The sequence below is a fragment of the Homarus americanus genome, unplaced genomic scaffold, assembly GCF_018991925.1.
Source record: "Homarus americanus isolate GMGI-L3 unplaced genomic scaffold, GMGI_Hamer_2.0 scaffold19117, whole genome shotgun sequence".
Taxonomy (NCBI): Eukaryota; Metazoa; Arthropoda; class Malacostraca; order Decapoda; family Nephropidae; genus Homarus; species Homarus americanus.
Genome location: NW_024754704.1, coordinates 658,111 through 679,683, shown reverse-complemented (window position 1 = coordinate 679,683; position 21,573 = coordinate 658,111). Strand labels below are relative to the sequence as shown.

Here is a 21,573-nt window from a genome sequence, read left to right as displayed (position 1 = left end):
AATAGTGGTAGTGGTGATGATGGGGGTAGTGGTGAGGGAGGTTGTGTTAAGTGGGTGGAAGTAATGCATCTATCAATTTCTTTGGTAACACTGCACCTGCAACACTGCCAGACCCATTGAACAGCTGATATCTACCCACAAAATTGAGTGTAAATATAAATGAGCAATGTTGTATCCCTTCAACATTACATAACATAACATTTTAAAATATAGAGTGAAAAAGCAGAAAGGTGTGGGTGATTAGAGATGGAGTAGAAAGGAGTTTTGCCAAGCATTCCTCAACAGCTGACCTTTAACTCGCCACCACACAGTTGTACATCAACTTACGATCAGGTTCCAGGAACGTATCCCTGTCGTAAGTCGAGGACAGCCTGTATATATTGACATGGATTAATTTTGCATCATTCCATAACAATAACAAAATTTCTAGCTGTATAATAGGTTTAAAAAACAAAACCCCACTCTAAGTATATGGTGTGTTTGATGCAGTACATCTTCCCTTAGTGCAGCTCCCTTGAGATTTCAAAAACAGTAACTTCAATAATGTAGATCAGTAATTATCACTTAAATGTAATAAAACAGGACTAATGTCAGACCCTTTTAAGAAATATTGTATATGTATTACAAAAGAAAAGGAAAAAATTTCAGATTTAAGATAGGAAAAATGTCACACACTGTAGTGAATAATTAACAAAATTTACTTAATCCACTTAAGTGTTAATCACAGCACTGTTCAGTAATATAAACAAAATTAGTAAACTAATTAATACAGTATATACAATAAAAAATCTTAACAAAACAAAAACAGGTAGAATTATGGATAGGAATGAGCCAGCTAAGAGGTTGAAGTGAGGGAATGACAATACAGGGCTGAGCTAACATGATCCACTATTTACCCAACTCCAACATTTGTTTGAGGTCTGCAAGTGCAGAGTAATGTACTGACATGTGAGGTACAACAGTAATGATCACAAAAAGGTTTGTACATTATGCTTCTCCATTACTTGTAGATGAAGAAAAATACAGTAGAATATAAAATTCTGTAATTCTTGGGACTAAACAATGTGAGGGTATTTTAGAATTACGGGTCAAATACTGTACAGTATTGTGGATTGGACTATCATAACTTTCACAGTGAGTATTGTGTATTTAATCATGTTATTTGTTTGTCATTAATGTAAAACTATATACTAGGTAAAATATTTAATAAATACCCAGTACTTACTGAAATTATATGGTACCGTACTTTGAATGCACTAAACTATGGACTTTGGGAGTTGAGTAGTTTTAAGAAATACAGCTTTTCAATATTCTAATGTAGTACAATGAAACAATTTCAATAACAATTCAGTAGACTTTTTAGTTTACGTGTTGAATACAAAGATTTGCCCGAGGTCTTGTCATTTATATTGTTATACAGTATTTCAATCATGAAAATTAGAGTACTGATTCTGAAATCTCACTTTATAACCAACCCAGGGTTGAGCAATTCTGTAAACAGTAATATCTCCATTAGCTGGAATCCCTCAAACCCCGTACTCTCTGATAGCCGGAATTTTCCGAAAAATTCTGGCTTTGGGAATGAAAATTCCAGGGATGAGGGCTACTTTTCCAGATTTGAGAGATGATGTAATGGGCAATTTCTGGAACTTCTGAGAAAATTTTTCTATTACCCAGAAATTCCAGGGATGAGGGAATTTTTTCCGGCTTTGAGAGTCGTCTCGTTACCCGGAAATATTTCATTCCCGGAAGTGATGTGCACCAAATGTTCCGGCTAATGGAGATATCGCTATACAAGACCCAGATAAGGCTGCAAGATGCAGCCCCCAAGTCCCAAGGCCTAGCATGCTGCTTGGAATGTAATAATCAAATATATTTGAAAATTAGATATCCTTCCCTTCAATACTAGATTCATAGGATACATTTACCGGAAGTATGAAGGTTCCCCCACTTCTGGGCAAAGGCCATGATTCTTTGCTTCTGATCATAAAAATGTACACTCAGTGATCCACTTCTGTTTGGTCAGTTTCAAAAGGACAAAATTGGATCTGTCTTTATTACAGTTCATCTTCATAAGGTGGAGAGAAGAAAGCTGAGGTGCTTAATCCTGGCTCAGTTTTAAAATGTGATTTCATGATCAATCCTCCACCTACCGTTATAATCCAGTGCAAAGATTAAGAAACTCGGGGCTGTATATTTAGTTCAGCTAGGAATGGGAGACAAGAGATATCAACAAATTCCAAGTGCTATGTTCAACTTTCACTCTTAAGGGTAGTAGTGCTCTCAAATCAAGCTATACATCTGTTCTAGAGGAAGACTGATAGGAACTAACCATCAGTTGCCCATGGCCAAGCAGTCCCCAGGAATTGGGCTCAAAGCTGTTACTAAGTGGGAACCTTCATACTAAGTATCTCCTTCTTGGAGTGAAGTGAGATAGGCAAGATAATGTAATGTTTTAATTTACCCTGTACAGCGTTGATGAAGATGTCCATTTTCCTCAATCAATTTCCTGAATTCTTCTGGGAACACCCGTGCAGCTATCTCGTCCGCTGATGCCGATTCGCCAGTGATTCTAATATTATTCAGGTTGAAACTGTTGGGTCAACCTGCACTGGCTTTAAAATTCTTCTCAGAACTGGTGGATGCTTCGCCCTGAGGAACCTCAGATTTAAACTGGTCATAAAGACTCGGTGCCTTCTCCGTGAGCATGTTGCCGTCGATGGGGACACGTTTCTGATTCATATCCTCTACCCAGATGTTTAATGCCTTCTCCACCTTCACTAAAGTTACATCTCTAACCTGGCTAGTCACCTTAGCAGTAAATGAGGCACTTTTAGACACGGTTTCAAGAATTTCCTTCTCTCAAATCTTAATGGACTTCACGCTTGATTCATTGTGTCTGTACCTCTGTGCCACAGCAGCGACAGACATGCCACCCCTTATTAAGTCTAAAGCGGCCACTTTTTCTTCCAAGGTCATCTCATCACAGAGCTTTGTTTCTTTGCTGGGGGACCAGAGGTAAAGGTTGGCTTGTGTTTGGGCATTATGAACGAGTATGAGAGGTTTAAGTGCGCTAAATTGACACACACAAGAGGCAGGTGTTACTCCGACAATACCCACGTGGCAACTGAAGACAGAGAGCTTGGAGGGTGGGGTGGAGCTTTGGAGGGCTAGTGTTTGGCAAACTTAAGACCCATTTTGAAAGTTTTGAGTTTGAAATTGGAAATTGTAACCTAACCCCGGGGAAATCTGCGTATAGTTGAAATCGAGTAAGTTGCGAGTCTACTGTACATAAAATGCAATAATGGGATGAGTTACATTAAAGTACTGGCCACATACATGGTATTACCATGGGAAGACAAAATACTAAATGATGGAGGAATGAGGTAAGGAGGATCAAATTGTTGATAAAGTTTGTAAAACCATGTACAGTACAGTACCTGAAACAACAGAAATGATGACAGCATAAGTTGTATAAACCTGGTGATGCTATTTTATACAAAGAAGAAAAAAATTACACTACAGTATTTAAGATATTTGTCAATTAGGTATTTATGTCATATGGTATCTAACCATATATTTTGAAGTTAAATATATTAATTTCACTCGGATAAACTCTTATGTTAAAGAGAATACAGCATTTTTCAAGATGTTTCATGTATTCAATGGGTATAAAACCTTTTTTAACACGATAGGGCTATATAAAAATGCACAATTTTCATGAAAATATCAAGATATTTCACTGCATACAGTGAAACCAAATATTACAAGATGATTTCTCACTGTAAATAGTTATCTTTGCACTATTTACTATATCACATTCACGGAAATACAAGTTGCTTTGCATAGTTTATTTCCACATCTTTATTGTTCCATCCCTGCCTGACGTAATGACTAGTCTTTGTGGTTCATTCATAACGATCACGTCCGTAATAATATCCTTGTGACCAGGTGGTGGCTGATCTGGCCCTCTCTTGGGTGTGTCATCACTACTGGAAGGTGCAGTGCGTGGCTTGTTTGGAGTTTCTACAATTACCTCAGTCCCATCTACAACACGAGAGCTGTAGTAAAGTAATATCATTAGTTGTGAAGCTCTTTGGTTTAAAAATTAATTTTACATAAATGACTAAGCATATCAACAAAATATGCTCATTCCATTTACTGTATCCTGTATAAAAAAATAAAATAAAAATTGTTAGAAAAGTAATGTTCTATTATCTATATTAAAAAATACAATATTCTGACATTTTTATTGATCCCTATCTTGTAATTCTTTCTCCACCGTACCAAGGGAAGACCCATGTATATGTATAACTTCTTTCTAATATTATTTACTACACCTTTGCTGAGTCTTCAAGTGATCTACCAAGATGTAACACTGTTATATTCATAGCCAAAACTTTTGTTGAAAAATTTCTGCCTATTTGTTGGAGTATAATTGCCTAACTTCTGTCACTGTGAGTCTTAAAGTTAAATGTTCTCTTTCATTACATCACTATGGGAAGAAAATTCTAAACACATCTCTTTATTAAGCAAGGTGTATCCTTTGGGTCTCTTTTATAATCTTGGTCTTTCCACCATTAGCCTTGTTGACTGTACATGAGCCACAGAAGTGTGGCAACACATAAGGCTATAGATATACCTGTACTGTATATTTAGGGGTAGGTAAAAATTTCTGGGGCCCAGAAATGCATTCCCTTCTTTCTAATTCAAAATTATCTTTAATGAAGACTGATTCTCTCAAAAACATTCCCTGACATAACTGAAACTCATTTTCTACAGATGGACTCCTGTTATTTAAAAAATAAGTGACCTACACACTAACTGCCTGTACATTGTAAGGTACTGTACTAATAGAGATAACTTTTATTATTGTTTTGCTTCAGATTTGTAACCTTAAATCTAATCAAAGATACACTGTTAATTATACAAGCATATAATATATGAAGTAAGAGTTCAAAATTAAATACAGTAGGGCTGAAAGCATGGGGATAAATGGTTGAAATATGAATGGGGTTTCTTTATACAAACTGTACAAACAAATGAGGCACTCCGGTCAAGAAGTAGACAAGCGACAAAAGTGAAACTAGATGTCTCGGTAATATCTTCAAAACAGGAAAGTATGAAGACTATAAGAGCAAAATAAACGAATCTCAAGCTACTTTGTCACTTGTCTTGTTCTCGTATGGATCGTCTCATGTGGAAAATAAGTAAAAATAAACAAGAGCCATACCTGTACGATATAGGCCACTGCAAGTAGGGGTCATTGGCAGCATGGCACACAATATATGAAGACTCTGGTTCACAAAGATCCCAGTACCGTAATCTTCCATCTGTGCCGCCAGCCAGCACATACGGTCCTCCTCTGTCTCCTTGACTAACATACATGCCACAAACACTGTTGTTGCATAGCTGGAAATGAAAAAATAAATAAATATAAGAGAGGAATTAAGTCTTCATCAAAATTAAATAAAACCCTTGTATTCACTAAAAGTTTGGGGATTAAGGTTTGTGGTGTTTTAATAATATCAAAGTTATTCAATCTTTTTATCCTTCTTATTCTTATACAGACTTCTTTCTTCCCTTTTTCACTTTTCCTTAATTTTATTCTGTTCATTCTCAGCAACAATTAATTATCTCTATACTCGTGTACAAACCGATCTCATACAGTTCGACCCACTATAGTAGCCCAGATATTAGAGTGCCTTTACTACTATGTTCCTTAAACCACTCAAAAACAAGCTTATGAGGACAGCCAATGTAGCTTTGTGCTTGGTTCTAGGCTTAGGAAGGCCCTTGTCTGAATTACTCTCTGTAAAATGTTAACAGATTTTTTTGCTGTTTCTTTAGATCATATATGTTTCATTCATTGTGCTACCTGAATTTCCAGTTTGGTGAGGATATACGTTAACAAGATAGGGAAGATCAATGGTAGTGGTAAATTATTAATCCAAAGTTAATTATAATACATAAATAAGATTTACCTGTGTCATGGAGAGTGGCGGTTTTGGACTTGCCCAAAGAGTTATGTGCCTTGACTGAGTTTCCATATCCCACATTGAGATTTCATTGTTACCACTTACAGCAGACACCACCCAGGATCCTTCTTTGGGATGCATGCTTACACAACGCACACCAGCTCCTGTAATGAGGTGATTAGTTTTTTTTTTGGAGAGAGAGATATTCCCATAAAATTAAAACTCGCCTTATCCTAATAATAAAGACAGTAATTTCCAAATTGAGGATACTGGGGTGATGATAGCTTAAAACTTAAACTAGACAAAATTTATCTCACTGGACATTTAGAACCACTTACCTCTTGGATGAGTGATGGTGGATATTGGCAGCATAAATCGCAGGTCCCAACACACATGGTGACCACTACTGGTCCCTGCTACCAGCCAACTCTGTGTTCCCTCTAAAGCGTATGATGTAATAACTCCTGAAAATGGGTAACAAACAGGAATAGTGCAAGAGGAAACAGAATATAATAGCCTACATTATACATCTGCCACTAGAGAAAAGCAGTTTACTCACATGCAATTTCCAGACTCCCAGAAGATATGAAGAATATCCTTCTCTTTCTGGTATTACACATTTTAGTTCAGAGATATTCTATTTAATGCTACGGTATTATTGTAAGTGTACCCAAATAAATTTATTTTTCCAATTATCTAAAAATGCTTCAAATAAGGGATGAGTGGTCAGTGTTAAGTATAGGGCAATGAAAGGGTTAAAGACTGATCAAAATTTTTACACTGTGAATGAATAAGATATGTAGTACTGTATACAAAAAAGAAAATCCACTTGAATTTAATGGTGTACACAGATAAAGGCATTAATTGGAATTTACTGTTAATAACTGCTATCACTTCGCTTATATCCAATAGTTCTCTAACTGTATAAATGTAAGAATACATTGCACCACCCTGCATAGTATGAGTTGATTGGGAAGTTTTAGTTTTTAATGTTATCCTATACTGTACAGTATGATTGTATAAGTATAGGTTACAGTATACATAAAATGAATTAAACACATCAGATTTAATAGGAAACCTATAAACTGCATTGGCTTTATCCAAAATATGTTTACCCCACTCGAGCTTGGTGCTTGATTGCTTGTGCTGTTATATTTACTGTACTTGCTCCTGCTGTGGAATAGCAGAGTGAGAGAGGAACATTATGTGAAAAGAGTGGCTTCAGAGAGAATTATTTGCTCTAGGACAAGCAAATATTATAGTAAACCCACTTGTAGACTGTAGGAAGATATTGCTACCTCCTCTCTATATAAAGATTGGGCTAATGAAATATTTTGTCAAAGGTCTCAACAAAGAAGGATCTGGATTCCAAATCTTATTTCATAAATTCACTCAACTTAGTCAAGCTAAACTGAAGGAAGGAGTGTTTGTTGGTCCTCAAATGAAACAAATTTTCAATGATCCAACATTTGTGAATGAATTGGAAGGTCATGAAAAAGTTACTTGGTTTGCTTTAAAAGATGTCTTGAACAACTTTCTTAGTAACAAGAAGTGAAATAACTTGAAATTAATTGTTCAAAACATGATCAGAAAATATAACTTGCTGGGATGTAACAAGAGTCTTAAGCATACTTTCTAGACTCCCATCTTGATTTCTTCCCTGAGAACTTAGGAGCCATAAGCAAAGAGCCAAGAGAAAAATTAATTCCTCCAAGACATTTTAGAACTGGAAAGGAGGTCCCAGGGAAGATGGGATGATGACAGACTTGCTGGAGTCTGAAGAGGGATGGGCCCAAGTCAATTTACAAAAGAAAATCATTGAAAAGGGAGATTTTCAGCTGTAGTAAGCATAGACTGGGGCTGGTTTTACATTGTACATAATTATATGCATAAATGTGGTGAAATGCAATACTGTAAATTTAAAATATAATATCTGTTCAATTATCACATTAATAATCTTTGTATTTTTTATGCCTGTGATTGTGGAACATGTGGGTGTGATTGAAAACAATAAATACACAGCAAAAATGAGCATGCTCATTAAAACAACTTGCAAAAAGCTTAAATTTGCATGGCAGTGTTATAAAAGAAAGTTATGAACTACAGCAGCCACTACATTAAAATACGAACCTTTCCTGGGACCATTTTCCAGTTTCCAAGCAGTTCCAGGTGCTCGTAGATCCCAACCTACTATGGAGCCAAACACTGTGGCATATGTCAGTACAGACTGGGATCCTGAAAAATAAGAGAAGCAATACTCATTATTTCACAGTAGAACAGAACATAAAAACCAGCCATAAAGATTAATAATGGTAATGTTGTATTCCTAAAGGTGGGTAAGCAACTGATATACTGTACTGTTAATCCTGATCTCTGATAATCCACTCATTCAATTTATTATTATACAACTAAAGAGCAAAGTCAGAGGCGGACAGTAACACAGTAAAGTTACTTCATTAACGTCCATCTCTGTACAGTATATATGTATACTGTACATATGTTTGATAAACTACTAATTTTATTCCCTGGGGTAATGTAGTCTTAGTTGCTGAAGCCACTTCCAAAAATTCAATACCAAAATATTAATTTTATCTCTAATTTTCAAACCTCCTTCTAAATTTTTACTGACATTGATAAAGTGAAAGTGGGTCCCTTAGACATGACTGCCTGTTAGGTATACCCAGTAAAAAAAACTATCTTTACAATTCATGTGCGAAACAAAATGACACCACCACGAATGAAGGTTTCGATAAAGGCCCATGAGGCATGCTGTGATTCCCTAGTCATTTTGCAAAAAACTAATTTTATATTTCGAATCAAATAGCTAAATTGGGCCAACCTTAATAGGTAGGAAATGTCCCACAACCACACCTACCAACCCTAGCGAGACAACAGGATTGTTCAGTACCAAATTCATCAGACCCCTCCTGAAAGCTACATTTTTTTACCAAGTGTACAGTGTGGACACAGCACACTGTATACTAAGCCTTCGGTAGACAAGGAGGTAGCATGGCCAGTAGTGCACTCGATTGCATTCACTTCCCCAAGTTGGAAATTTAGGTACCCATTTACAGCTGGGTTAATTGGAGGTACCTGTGAATTAACCACCAACCCCTGGAACAGGAAGCAAGCACTGTATCTGCTTGACAGCTGCACTCCCCGTATACTGTACAGTACTGTACATCAAAAATTATTTTATGTGAATCATACACACATGTACTGCATGTGCCAATAATAACTGTTAGGGATACAAAGGACAAGATGGCAAGTCATTTGTCCGACAACGATCTGGAGGACAAGATGTGTATCATCCACATAAAAGCAACAGTCAACATTACGTGCCTCCAACAGAGAAAAGAGCACAGGTGTAAATGACAAACAATATTGGACCCAAGACCTTAAGGTACTTTTGACTACAGGGCCATGGAAACGAACTATTAAATAAGAATTACTGGTAAGCAAAGGCACAGCAGATTCTCAAAACCCAAAAGGTTGAGATATCACTCAGCAACATTTTATGATTGAAAATATCAAAAGCAATTAAAAGATCAAGTAAACTGAACAGGGAGGACTTGCTGGAAAAGGTGTTGAAATACTAAACTATAATAAATCTTGCACTACAGTTTCTCCTGAATGAAGCTTTCTGCAGGAAGGAACAAGCCAAGTATAGCACACCATAAATCTTACAAAACATATCAAAAGCTGGAGAACAATTTGCCGAATTAAAACTACCAAAATTTGGTTTTGAGTTAAAGCCAAATTAAGACCTATTCACAAAAAACTAACACATATTGTAATTTCTGTAATAAAAGGAGCAGTTGACTCATATGTGAATGATCCTAAAATTGACAAGAGGAGTCCACCAGCTGATGTAACACCACATGATAATCAAGCCTCCTGACACTCGATTACTATATAAACCATTCAACTATTTTAGCTCAACCTTTCAGGATGAAGATTGTAGTAGGGAAGGTTAGACTTAATATATGATCAGTCCCATTAGTATTGGAAAGTTTGATAGTAATTTTATAGAAATACTTACCAGTATCAAAATAGTTCATATCCACTACATAACCATCCTCTTCTGTGTTCAGCTGCCTACTATTTATTAGGCTCATTTTATCCAACCTGCAAAGGAAAAAAATAATAATAATGGTAATAGATCAACCCCATAATAATGAAAAAGAATGATAATAAAAAAAAAAGTTCGTACAACTGATCATTTCACATACAGTACGGTACAATACATAATTTAGTTATCAAGGAACTTCATCCTAAGATATCTTAGGAAAAAAAAAGTTTATACAGTACTGTACTGTACTCCACGTATTGGTGATCTTCATCTTCAAAATTATCAGAAAAATTCATTGACCAATTTTTTGGAGACTTTCAACATTGAACATTTGTCTTCATATTTCCTTCAAAATACAGTACAGAAAAAGAGATAATTAAACCAAGAGTCATCTGAAAATGGCATATCCCCACATTGGGGGGACTGTTCCCAATGTGCTGACCAACTTTTTAATATACATACTGTACTGCTACAGTACTGTACAACAAATATTTACATGTAAACTCTAATGCATGAAACATATTATCACTATAATGGAGTTGACAAATTACTACCCTTCTTTGCTGAAAATAACCAAGGGTTGTTGCTCCCACAGACAGATCTGAACACTCAAGGTGGATTACACAAGAGTGATTTATCAACATGAACCTTTCCTTATACAATAATTCCATACAAGACATCTAGTAAGAAAAAATTATCCTTTAGAGGGATTAGGTTGTGTCATGTATTACAAAGAATGGCCACAGCACTTGCCAATGCTGGACTTATATCCATTATGCCAGTCAACCAGAAATACAAACACCTATGACGGCACAATCATTATAATAACTTGATACTGTACAAGTGTTCAAATATGAAATCAGACGCACTTAACTGACAACAGGAATGAAGGAAGTGAGTGAATGTCTAACTAGGCATTTAGGTGACTGGAAATGAGGTGTTGGTCCTGTTATACAGTATCATTTTGTAAATGTCCCCAAATAAAGGTAGATTATTGAACAGCCATGATTATGCTCAGTAGCAGCCTGTCAGCTTTCTCGTGTAAGTTGGGATCTTCATACCAAATGTCTCCTTTGTTGGAATCCATTATTGAAGGAAAGGTTTGCCTAAGATATTGAATTTTTAAATGCTAATCAAATAATTAGGTCATGGTCCTGGAGCCTCACTCCTTAGACTTGTCTGGGTGTATTGAGTTACTCTATCCCAACCTAAGGTTAAAAAAATCTTAAAAGTAGGCAGATGAACTACAAATCGTTATCAGCCATGACAATATCTTTCTGGTCAGGAAGGAGAAGGATAATAATGCAGAACATCTTAACTTGTAAATTGTCAGAAAGAACAAGTGCAAAACATAAGCTAGGAAAAATAAATTTATATAATTATACTGTAGTATATATATTACAGAACCTCAAAATAATATTTATTTTCTAGTTAACACTATAACAAGTAGAACAAAGCTTGGTACACACGAGCCCATTTTGACAGCCGTCTCTGATGTAGTACAGCAAGCATGGGCAACCCGCGGCCCGAACAATGTCTTAGTGCAGCCCGTGAATTGATTGAGAAATTATATTTTATGTGGCCCTTGGTTCAGGCAAACGCAGCAAGTTTATGGTGAGTACAGCATATTTATTAAAAGAATAATATTCACACACAATTCATTACTCTTTCATCACCTAAGAGTAAGTAACTATGAAAATGGAACAGTGAAATAAGTAGGTATATACAGCATAGTCAACAACAAAATTTTTTTTTAACTTGTGAGTTTACAGGCCAAGTTCGGCGCAGTCTATTTGATGGATTAACTGCTATGTGGCAGTGGGTAATTATGGAATTAATTAAGGTTGGGTAAGTCCAAGTGGGGTCACAGGAGATGGTCACAAGGGTCAAAGGTAAAGGTCTCTTCCTTGTTGAGAGACTGTCTCTCCTCAAGTCCACTCCGTGGTTTGTTATTAATATACAGTAGAACGTCAATTTAAAGAGATTCAATCTAAGATTATCGATTTAAAGTGACACCCACAATTAAGGACAATGTGTGTGTGCATACCATCATAAAATTAAGATACTATTTTTACTACAACGTACGTATTGTGTCGGAAAAAGTGGAGTTTGGGGGTCGGCACAGTCTCTTCAATTAATCCCATATGTTCTGTTATTTCGTTTACGCGTTTCTCGCTTTACGCGGACCTCCACGGGTTCAATTGACCGCGTAAATCAAGACTATATTGTATAAATATTTTGTATGCATATATTTCAAGAGTAATTATATTAGTTAAGCTGGATTTTAGTGTTATTTGACTATTTTTTTAATGTAATTCTTTGAATAATTTCAACATACACACAAGCAACGCTGCCTCCCGTCTGGGCGGACGAGATGAAAATAATTTATCTCGCCTGTGTCAACTGGCACATTAGAAACGGGCAAAGGACATTCCCGATTCACACACGACGTCCACCAAATGGGACGGTATGACATCAGATACAGCTCCCAAAATGGGCTAGTGAGAACCGAGCTTAAGACCCTCCCCCAAAGAAGTGGAACTGGTAAGACTGTTAAACACTGAAGAAGTTTATAATATCTCATAAACCATTATTTCTCTCACACATTATGACATCTATTGCATCAAGTCATTGGGTAGCACTATTTGCATTGATGACACACATTGTGCCATTAAGCTTTAACTCATCTAGTGTCACTGCTGTTTTAAAATGGCAGAACAGCATCATCACTACAGCTTCAGTGCCGTTTATAAACACTGGAGGGAAAAAACTCATAGTTAACAAATTAAACACTCAATTTCAATAAAAATACAATGTGACTGATGAGGGGAACTTACTTAATAACATGTATTGAGCCATTGTTAGATGCAGATGCCAGACTTTGATGAGTGAGGCAGGGAGCCAATGAGGTGATCATTCCACCTTGCCTGTTATATGTTACCTTAGATCTGAAAAATGCAAGAAAAAAGCAAGTAAACTTCAAATTCTTAAGAAATACTTCAGTTTTATTAATTTGGAAATATTTCCCATCCTCTAATGACCTCCCCAACATTTTCTTTAGATACGATTAATTCCTTATCATAAGTTAGAAAATGAAAATCTAATTTTGTGTAAAATTGGGTAATAATCCTGGAGTGCCATCTTATAACTAAACCTGCAGCTGAGGAGATCTGAGTAACAACCAAACTCAGCTGGGAGGTTGAAGACCCCAGAGACCATGCACTAGGTGGCTAATAATCTAATGCTTAGTTCTACCTCCCCATTACCACTATTGTTCATAAAAAGGAGATTAAGGAGCAAAGGTGTTTATTCAAAGTGGTCGGCTGCTGACTCAACCTAGCATGCATGACCTCCACCTGTTGGCTGTTATGGGTTGGCCATGTTGAATTTCAATTCCAAGTCTAACTGTGGGCTCATTTATAAAATGGGATTTCAGGATCAAAGCTTCAGTTACAATCTGATGCCCTTCACTACACGGTTTGAATAAGTAAAAAAATAAATAAAATAGAAACTGGGAGGAAGTGGTGTTTATATATAGCTTCATTTGCTACCACAGCTTGACATGCACCTCACAAGACCAAATAATCCAGCTACATAGAAAAGGGCTTGTCTAAGAAAAACCTGACCTTTAAATCTCTTCCACAGCTCTGTCACACTGTACTGGAAATCATGGATAGTCACAGTGGATGAAGGGTTTAACCCATAACTCAATAACTCTTCCTTAAATGTAGACTATCATCTCACAAGGGTACACTTTGCTCCCAAGAACTGGAAGGTGTGTCTTGTGTCAGCACTTAACTAATAGGTCCAAGTGTAACATAACAGCTTCTGTCATGAGAACTGGTATGCTGTCCAAATCACAAATCATTAGTAAAATCTAAAGAAATACAACGCATGAATAAATAAAACTTACCGAATAACACATACAATAATGAGTTCCATTTAAATATTAATGATAAATACTGATCATGAACATAATAAAAATCCATATTGATAAAAACAAAAGCATTATTTAACTGGTAAGTAAAACATTTATTTGATATGAAATCTGCTCGTGAAACAAGATTTTCAGACACTTTACACTATACAACATGAGAAATTATCTTACCTATTGATGGAGAATTTTCTCTCAATACGGTTACAATCCCACACCTTGATTGTGCCATCATTGGAACAGCTGGCATATATAGAGGTATCACCAATGGGCACAAGTCTGGGAAAAACATGGCACAGGATAAAAATTTATTCATGACAGTCAAACTCTAAATGTTTTTCAAGAGCAGAAGTCTGACAAAAAGAGTGAGGGGAAAAAATAAACAGAAGATGAAAAATATGTACCGGTATCTGATAATTCTGTAAAGCAAATGCTGCCATAAGAGTGGAAAACAGTTCAAATGATACAAAGAGAAGAATAAGGTAATGAAGATTTCAAAGTAACTGTACAGGAGACTACAGTATATAAAAATACAGTTATTCAAACATGAAGCCAGAAACCAAACTTTCCTTCAACTAGTAACAATAACAATTATTGTCTGTTGACAATACACTGTAAATCTCATTTGTAGTGTAAAAATGTTACATTCCAGGTATAAATTTAACTGTTATGGTGAGTTATTTATTAAAATATGATTGATTACTTACTAAAGAATAAATTGAATATCTGTTAATAACAATAAATAATGGCAACAACAACTATTTTACCAAGGTATGGTATGAGCTTTTCTACAATTCATGTAGTTGAGCTAAAGGGGAAGTTTGATACTGTACTGATATCCATTTCTCTGACATCTCTCACAATATGAAACAACTGCATATGCCCTCAGGATCAACCACTATGTCAGCCAAGATTAATCTGTATCCCTGTTGATATTGTGATCCTCCCCCCCCCCCTACCCTGTCACCACCAAATGAGGGAAATATGGAGACCAGAAAATGGGCACAGCTCTAGTGACCTGGTTGCCATGAGACATGTTGAGGCAAAGTTCTACAGCTGGAAACCCCTTCTAATACTAACCCATATGATGAGAACAGCTGGCAAGGCAGGTTCTCAATTTCCTGGGTTTATCAAAGAATATCCGCCTACTTGTTTACCGCATATTTCCTGGGCGGGAAAGTTAATACCCAACTTTATTACTGGACAACAACCTTCACAAAATAGCAAGATACCCAGAGCTCCAAAAGAATTTAAAAATGGATCAAAGAAGACTCCATATCACAACCAAGCTTAAAACCAACCCACATTTCAATAAGACCAGTAAACAAAGTCACCCTTGAAAATCCAAACATGAAATTTATAAACTGAAGGTAAGGCTGGAGAGTTATCTTTCTCTTCAACTGCAAGCTCAATATGAGGCTCCAAACAAAATTAATCAGGAAAAAACAACCAATCAAAACTAGGATGAAGTGGGTTACATATATCTGACAGCCTGTTATGATCAATGTGGATACAGTACAACAAACAATTAAACCTTCTGTGTATAAGGAGAAAGAGAGATTAAAACATTAACAGTATCTGGCATTAAAGGGAGGCAGAACTCAAAGACACAATGTCCCCCTAGTAGTTGTTCTACATTACAAGAGCTGCCTGGTTTAAGGACAATAGCCATAAGACATGTACTGTACACTCTCAACAAAAACTTCTCCAACACCTGGGCACGATGGTTGAGAGAATAAGCAGAATGGGGCTTGTCATCTTGGAGTGGTTTCAGATTCTTCATTATTTTTTTAGATTGCATAGTGCTTATAGCATTTGAAAAATTTTTGGTGAGAGAGTACATCTAAAAATCAAAATAACAATGCAATCTGCTGGTTGAGGTAAGTATAGAGATAAGAGTGTTATAAGTGATAAATTAATGGTAATAATATGGTGGTGGCATATAAATAAAAACAAATATGGCAGTCAGAGGCTGCACTAATAAAAGATGGAAAAGGATGAAAATTAAATAGGTAAACCACACAAAAAGGAAACAGTATTAATACTAAAGATTCTCATCTTCATAACAACGTCTGATCAATTCTCACTTATTAACAGCTCCTCGGTGTTCATGTAAGTGAGCCACCAGATGACCTCTTGGTCTCCACCCAGGAGGAGGTAGTCGGGTATCCCATGCAAGTGTTTCTAGAGCACGGCGTTTCTTGACACACACTAAATGTTCTTCACGCTTCATTCCCACAAGGCTTTCCAGCTCCAGTTTGCAACTTGATACACATTCTGTACAAATTATCAAACACAACTATATATATATATATATATATATATATATATATATATATATATAATTCAAGGTGACCTGAGTCAAGAGCAAAGACATTAAATTTTACGGTTGTAATACTGTAGCTGTCCTGCTTTAGTACTCCCATCTAGGATATGACCCTAAATATCTACTTGGTTTAACTCTGTTACTCCATACAACTTACCCCCATGAGTTCATTCAAAGCTATGTCCTCTGCTCATTCACACACACATCTGGTACATTACATCCTTCCATCTCCAACCATTCACCTCTGAGTATACATATTCTTTATGAACCTTCATTTCCCATTCTCTCAATGAACTTACCACCAGAGTAAAGCCTGCTTTGGTCTCTTCCCACACTTCTTTCATTTCAAATTTCCTTCTAACAATTACATTTCTTTTTCTCTAAATCCTGGTCACCTCAGATTTTGCTCTCAAGCACATAATTTGCTCTTTCCTATTACCATCAGAGTACATCCATACTTAACTTCCACAAAGTAATGTTGACATAACCATTCTCCAATACACACCCATGACATTTACAGTGAGATCTCTAGCTACAAGCATATATGATAAACCTAGAGGAACAGCTAGATGTTCAAGTACTGTTCATGAAGAGAAAGAAGTTGAACTTCCTGGCCAGCCTTTACATCAAATCTATAGTTATATATTGTACTAGTATGAGGAAGTCTACTTATGTGATAATGACACAGAACGGCAACAAAGATTTACTGAACGACCATTAGAAAATGATGGACCTTATTACTGAAATTCTATATGAAAATAGTCACTATAGTTCTGATGCACTGGTGACAGTCCTCCACAATGACTAGGAATCAAATCTGTGACCCTTTACTCTTTTTTTTATGCACAATTACACAATACTGTATATACACTATACAGTATCAGAAACCGTCTTAAAACAAAAAGTAGAGAGTGGTGGTCATCGCTCAGTGAGTTGGCACCACACTGAGATCAGTATAGTTCTTAATTCTTTTACAGCACATTCTCCTGCCTACAAACTCTACATTACTTACTAATAACTCCTTTATTTTCCCCTTCTCCTGGAGGTACCTTAGTGCTGGGGGTTGCAGATGTGTGAGCACCTGACTCTGGCTCAGTTGGAGAAACAGATCTGTAAAAAATACCCATTACAATTTGTCACTATATTTGGTGTGGGAATGGAGGGAAGGATAAGAGGGAGGAGGAGGAGTAGGGAGGGATGCTGTGGAAAAGAAAGGAAGGTACATTTAAAAACAAAACAGGTTAATACTCTAAACCTGTAATCCCGGAAGTGTATAGTAAATGACATGTTAAGGGAGTATATACCTTAAATCATTCTGAATGTGAGAAACATCACTGAAGGTGTAAGATATTATTTAATTAACTCCATTTGTAACACAACTTGCATACTCTTAAGCCAAAGCACATACAGTATAAATAAACAAACAACTTAATGCTTCTTCAGTCTGGCAGTAAGAGAAAAACAGTCCAGTGGAACTATTGTACGATACTATAAATGTTCTTTAAGGGAACTTTACCTGTTGTCGTTTGTTTTGTTTGTCGAGACGCGATCTTCTGCCGTCCCAAACATTGCTTGCCATTCCTCATTCATCGTCAAGCTTGGAGACTGTATCATCCCCTTCTGTGAGCTGAAGGACACATAAGATACAACACTGAGTAGCTGAGGGAAAGAAGTTGATAAATGCAATAAGGTACGGTATATAGGAAAGAGAGAGAGAACTGTATCAAAGGAGGCAGAGATGGGAATGTACAGCCCCCAAAAAAGTATTGTTAGATTTTCCGTCGCTATAATTTGAAACACTAGTTGGTATGCCTGCTCACCATATCAGCAACAGTTAGAGATGGGGGTAGGATTTGGAGGGGGGGTCGTCCTTGTATGGCACACTAGATACTTCAATATAACAAGAAACCCATTAAGCTATATTAATGCATATACAGTATAGTGCAGATTAGAAGCAAGGTATATGTAAACAATCCCCCGACTGATGATTACAATAACACTGAAATACACATTAAATGGAAATGTTTCGGAACATCATAACCGAGACAAACGTCAAAACGGACACGTCACCATTACGTCGTTACAGTAACAGAGTTTCATTCATGAGGAGTTTTACAAAATACTTACTCATGTACTCAAGTTATTTATGAAGAGTGAACAAGCAAATATGTGCTTGTGAGAAGAATTCACACACAAAATTAGGAGCATTATTACACAGTCTACAGCATTTTTAAGCCAAGACAACAAGAGTGAGAAAACCAGTACAATACAGTACTAGAAAAAATGGGAAAACTGTTAGCTGTTTGAGTTAAAGAACCAGAAATCAAAAGTTAGTAGAGTACAGTAAAGCTAAACTCTACCATCATTTAAATGGTCAGTCAATAAATTTTAAAATATTTAGTTATTAAATTAGTGTTACAGCATAAAATCATCACCAAACTAAAGGTTTTGGCTGTGACTGGGTGTGTAATTACTATTGTATCCATTGACAAGGAAACTTATCTTCATTTAAACTGAATTCCTTTATACTATCCCAGGATTTTCTCAAAACACATCCCTTCATAATAATGAGACACCTGTATATAAGAGCAATAGGAGTATCCAACTGAGGACCAATCAGGGTTTGCTGTGGTGGTACGGACTGAGAGAATGGAGAATAAAACTTTTGTTAAAAAGTATTTAAATGTGTGGCACTAGAAAGGTGCAGATAAAAGGATGGGGTGAGGATGAATTGAATAGGAGTATTCTACTGGAAGAATCCCTGAGGAAGACCACCAAGAAGCAGTCAATATCAACATTATGCACAGCTGGAAAGACAAACTTTCCAAGAAATTCACCTTAAAACTCCATAAAAGTAAAGATTGTGAATTGCAAGAAAGAGTCAACTAACTTTAAAAAAGATGAAATAGTAATATACTGTACTTAACAAATGTAGGACTTCTCACTACCAACATAACTCTGACAGACTCTTGACATAAGTAGATCACACTTAGTCTGTGAATTTTAAATTTGTGATATAAAATCTGTATAATCTGTACCAACTTTGGCTTCTCACAGTATGGTAATGAAAATACCTAAATATATTCTGTAAAATAAATGGTGATGTTTCTGTATGGTTAACTCCACACAAGTTAAAGATGAACTTACAGACTGAGAGATGAAATATCAATAGACCCATCCTCTGGCATCAAATCACAGTAGTGGGTAGGTACAGTTTTCTTCAGGTCTTCAATGTTTATCTGTAATATTACATCATTGTCACAATATATCCATGAATGATAATACCTGGTACACTTCTATTACCCCTTTTACAGACTCCTTCCTCATATAATGCACTGAAAAGTGATACTGATATAGGTACCACCATGCAATTCTTTTTTTAAGTACTGTACAATGAAATTTGAATGAAGAAGGAATGCCAAGGATTTGTGTGGGGAATTATTGAGAGGAAATACAGTACCTGCACTACAGTACCAGTACTATACAGTAGTTGGTTTCAGTGTAATCTGTGGATGGGCATGACATTCAAGAGACCCTCGTACATGCGTGAATCTATTTTGAATCACTGATGAGATGAATTATTATCAACTGTCAACTAGTGTTGTTGGAGTTATTAGTACTACAATATACAGTATGTTTAGAATCAGCAAGAATTTTGTTTTTGTTTACAGACAAAAAGATATGACACTATAAATAAGTCTTAGTACTTACTAATCCCATAAGTTGCTGCTGATGCTGTGAGCCATTTCGAGTGGCCTCTGTTGCCTTCTTCTGCCGCTGAAGTCGGGTGAGGTGTTCCCGCATTAATAATAACTGATCAACACTTTCTTCTGTCAATCCACCGCCCACTAAACGTCGTAACAACTGTACAAAAACCCATATGACAATTATACAGTTGTAAAGGTTGAAAGGCATATCATAATTAATGAAACCATTTCAGTGAAGTAGAGAATATTTTCAAGTCTATTCTAACTATGGTTACTTAATATCAGTCACTAAGTGGCAAATTTAAATATACAGAATATATCACTTTTTTGAACTCATGATGTATCAATATGAAAATAAACTCCTTCAATTCCATGCTTAAAATATCATCCAGATATTCAGTTTAAAATCTGACACAGATCAGGTGACTCATGTACTAGGTACAGTACTGTGCTTGACAAACCACTAAGGGTGCCATCATCTTCCATTCTTTCAACTGAAGAAAGTGATGCAAGTACACAACCCCAGGTCAGTTGTGCTAATCTGATACTATGGCAAGCAGCAGTGCCAAATTATTGTGCTACTGCATTCCATGAGTTCACAATAAAATCCAACAAGATACTCACAGAAGGTAGACTCATGAAAATGATATACTATTCAGTACAAAACTGTGGGATTTTCACAACATTCCAGTGTTACACTATTTCCCAATAAATAATCTATTGACTCGTAAAACATCTTCATGTTTAACTTGGCATTTTGGTGAGCATGTGACGCTACATAAGGGCTGCAATACAGAAGTACAGTACTATATAGCATAAAAATTGTAGTATTGGATGGTCTACAGCACATGGTTCCTGGGGCCTATCTTTTATTTTCACATTATTTAATGGATTCATAACTCATTTAAAAAAAAAAAAATCTAATTCATTACAGGTATCCCTCCTGATACAAACCTTCTAGATATGAAAATTTACTTACAGGTACTGTATATGAATTTCATAAACTGACACCACTCTTTCGAGATACGAAAACTTCCCCCATTTACACAAATTTGGGTCCGGGCAAAAATTCTAAAAAGCCTGCTGGGAGTCAGCCAGGAGAGATGGTGGTGATGAGCCCAGACTGTCCTCCCATAAGGTGATGTATCAAACTGTACAGTATTTTCTTAATTTTTTCATGTGTAGGTAATAAGGGTACAGATTGTGGAAAAGGCAGAGAGAGCGGGTGGTGGGAATATTTTGGGGGGTAAATTAAATATTTTTTTGTATCATAAAATATACCGGGTAATAATAATAATAATAATAATAATAATATACTATATAATAATAATAATAATAATAAAAGAACCATAAAGAAATACAAAAAAGAAGAAAAAAAGATCAAGAGTGAGAAATGAAATACTACAGTAAGTACAGTGTGTTGTGTTGTCAAAGTAAGAGAAACAATTGAAACCCAGTAAATGTGTGTAAATGAGGCAGAAAGTCAGATCTGCAACCTAGGACTTGGTCACAATTTTTGTGATGCCATATGGCAGCAGGGTCTACCATTAGACAAC

The 21,573-nt window shown here is 36.1% G+C and overlaps 1 protein-coding gene across 1 annotated transcript in view; it reads right to left on the bottom strand.

Annotated features, from left to right (window-relative positions):
- Positions 1 to 680: 680 nt before the first annotated feature.
- The window catches only part of LOC121855902 (phosphoinositide 3-kinase regulatory subunit 4-like), a 44,614-nt gene continuing 23,721 nt past the window's right edge, over positions 681 to 21,573 (bottom strand). Inside the window, exons 18-30 of the mRNA XM_042351072.1 lie at positions 20,022 to 20,174; positions 19,458 to 19,549; positions 17,827 to 17,937; positions 17,323 to 17,420; positions 16,072 to 16,261; positions 14,159 to 14,263; positions 12,888 to 12,998; positions 10,021 to 10,106; positions 8,109 to 8,213; positions 6,317 to 6,442; positions 5,985 to 6,142; positions 5,234 to 5,412; positions 681 to 4,061 (exon numbers count right to left, since the gene is read on the bottom strand). Of these exons, the coding sequence (XP_042207006.1) occupies positions 3,851 to 4,061; positions 5,234 to 5,412; positions 5,985 to 6,142; positions 6,317 to 6,442; positions 8,109 to 8,213; positions 10,021 to 10,106; positions 12,888 to 12,998; positions 14,159 to 14,263; positions 16,072 to 16,261; positions 17,323 to 17,420; positions 17,827 to 17,937; positions 19,458 to 19,549; positions 20,022 to 20,174 (1,725 nt within the window). The 3' untranslated portion in view covers positions 681 to 3,850. The remainder of the gene's footprint in view (positions 4,062 to 5,233; positions 5,413 to 5,984; positions 6,143 to 6,316; positions 6,443 to 8,108; positions 8,214 to 10,020; positions 10,107 to 12,887; positions 12,999 to 14,158; positions 14,264 to 16,071; positions 16,262 to 17,322; positions 17,421 to 17,826; positions 17,938 to 19,457; positions 19,550 to 20,021; positions 20,175 to 21,573) is intronic.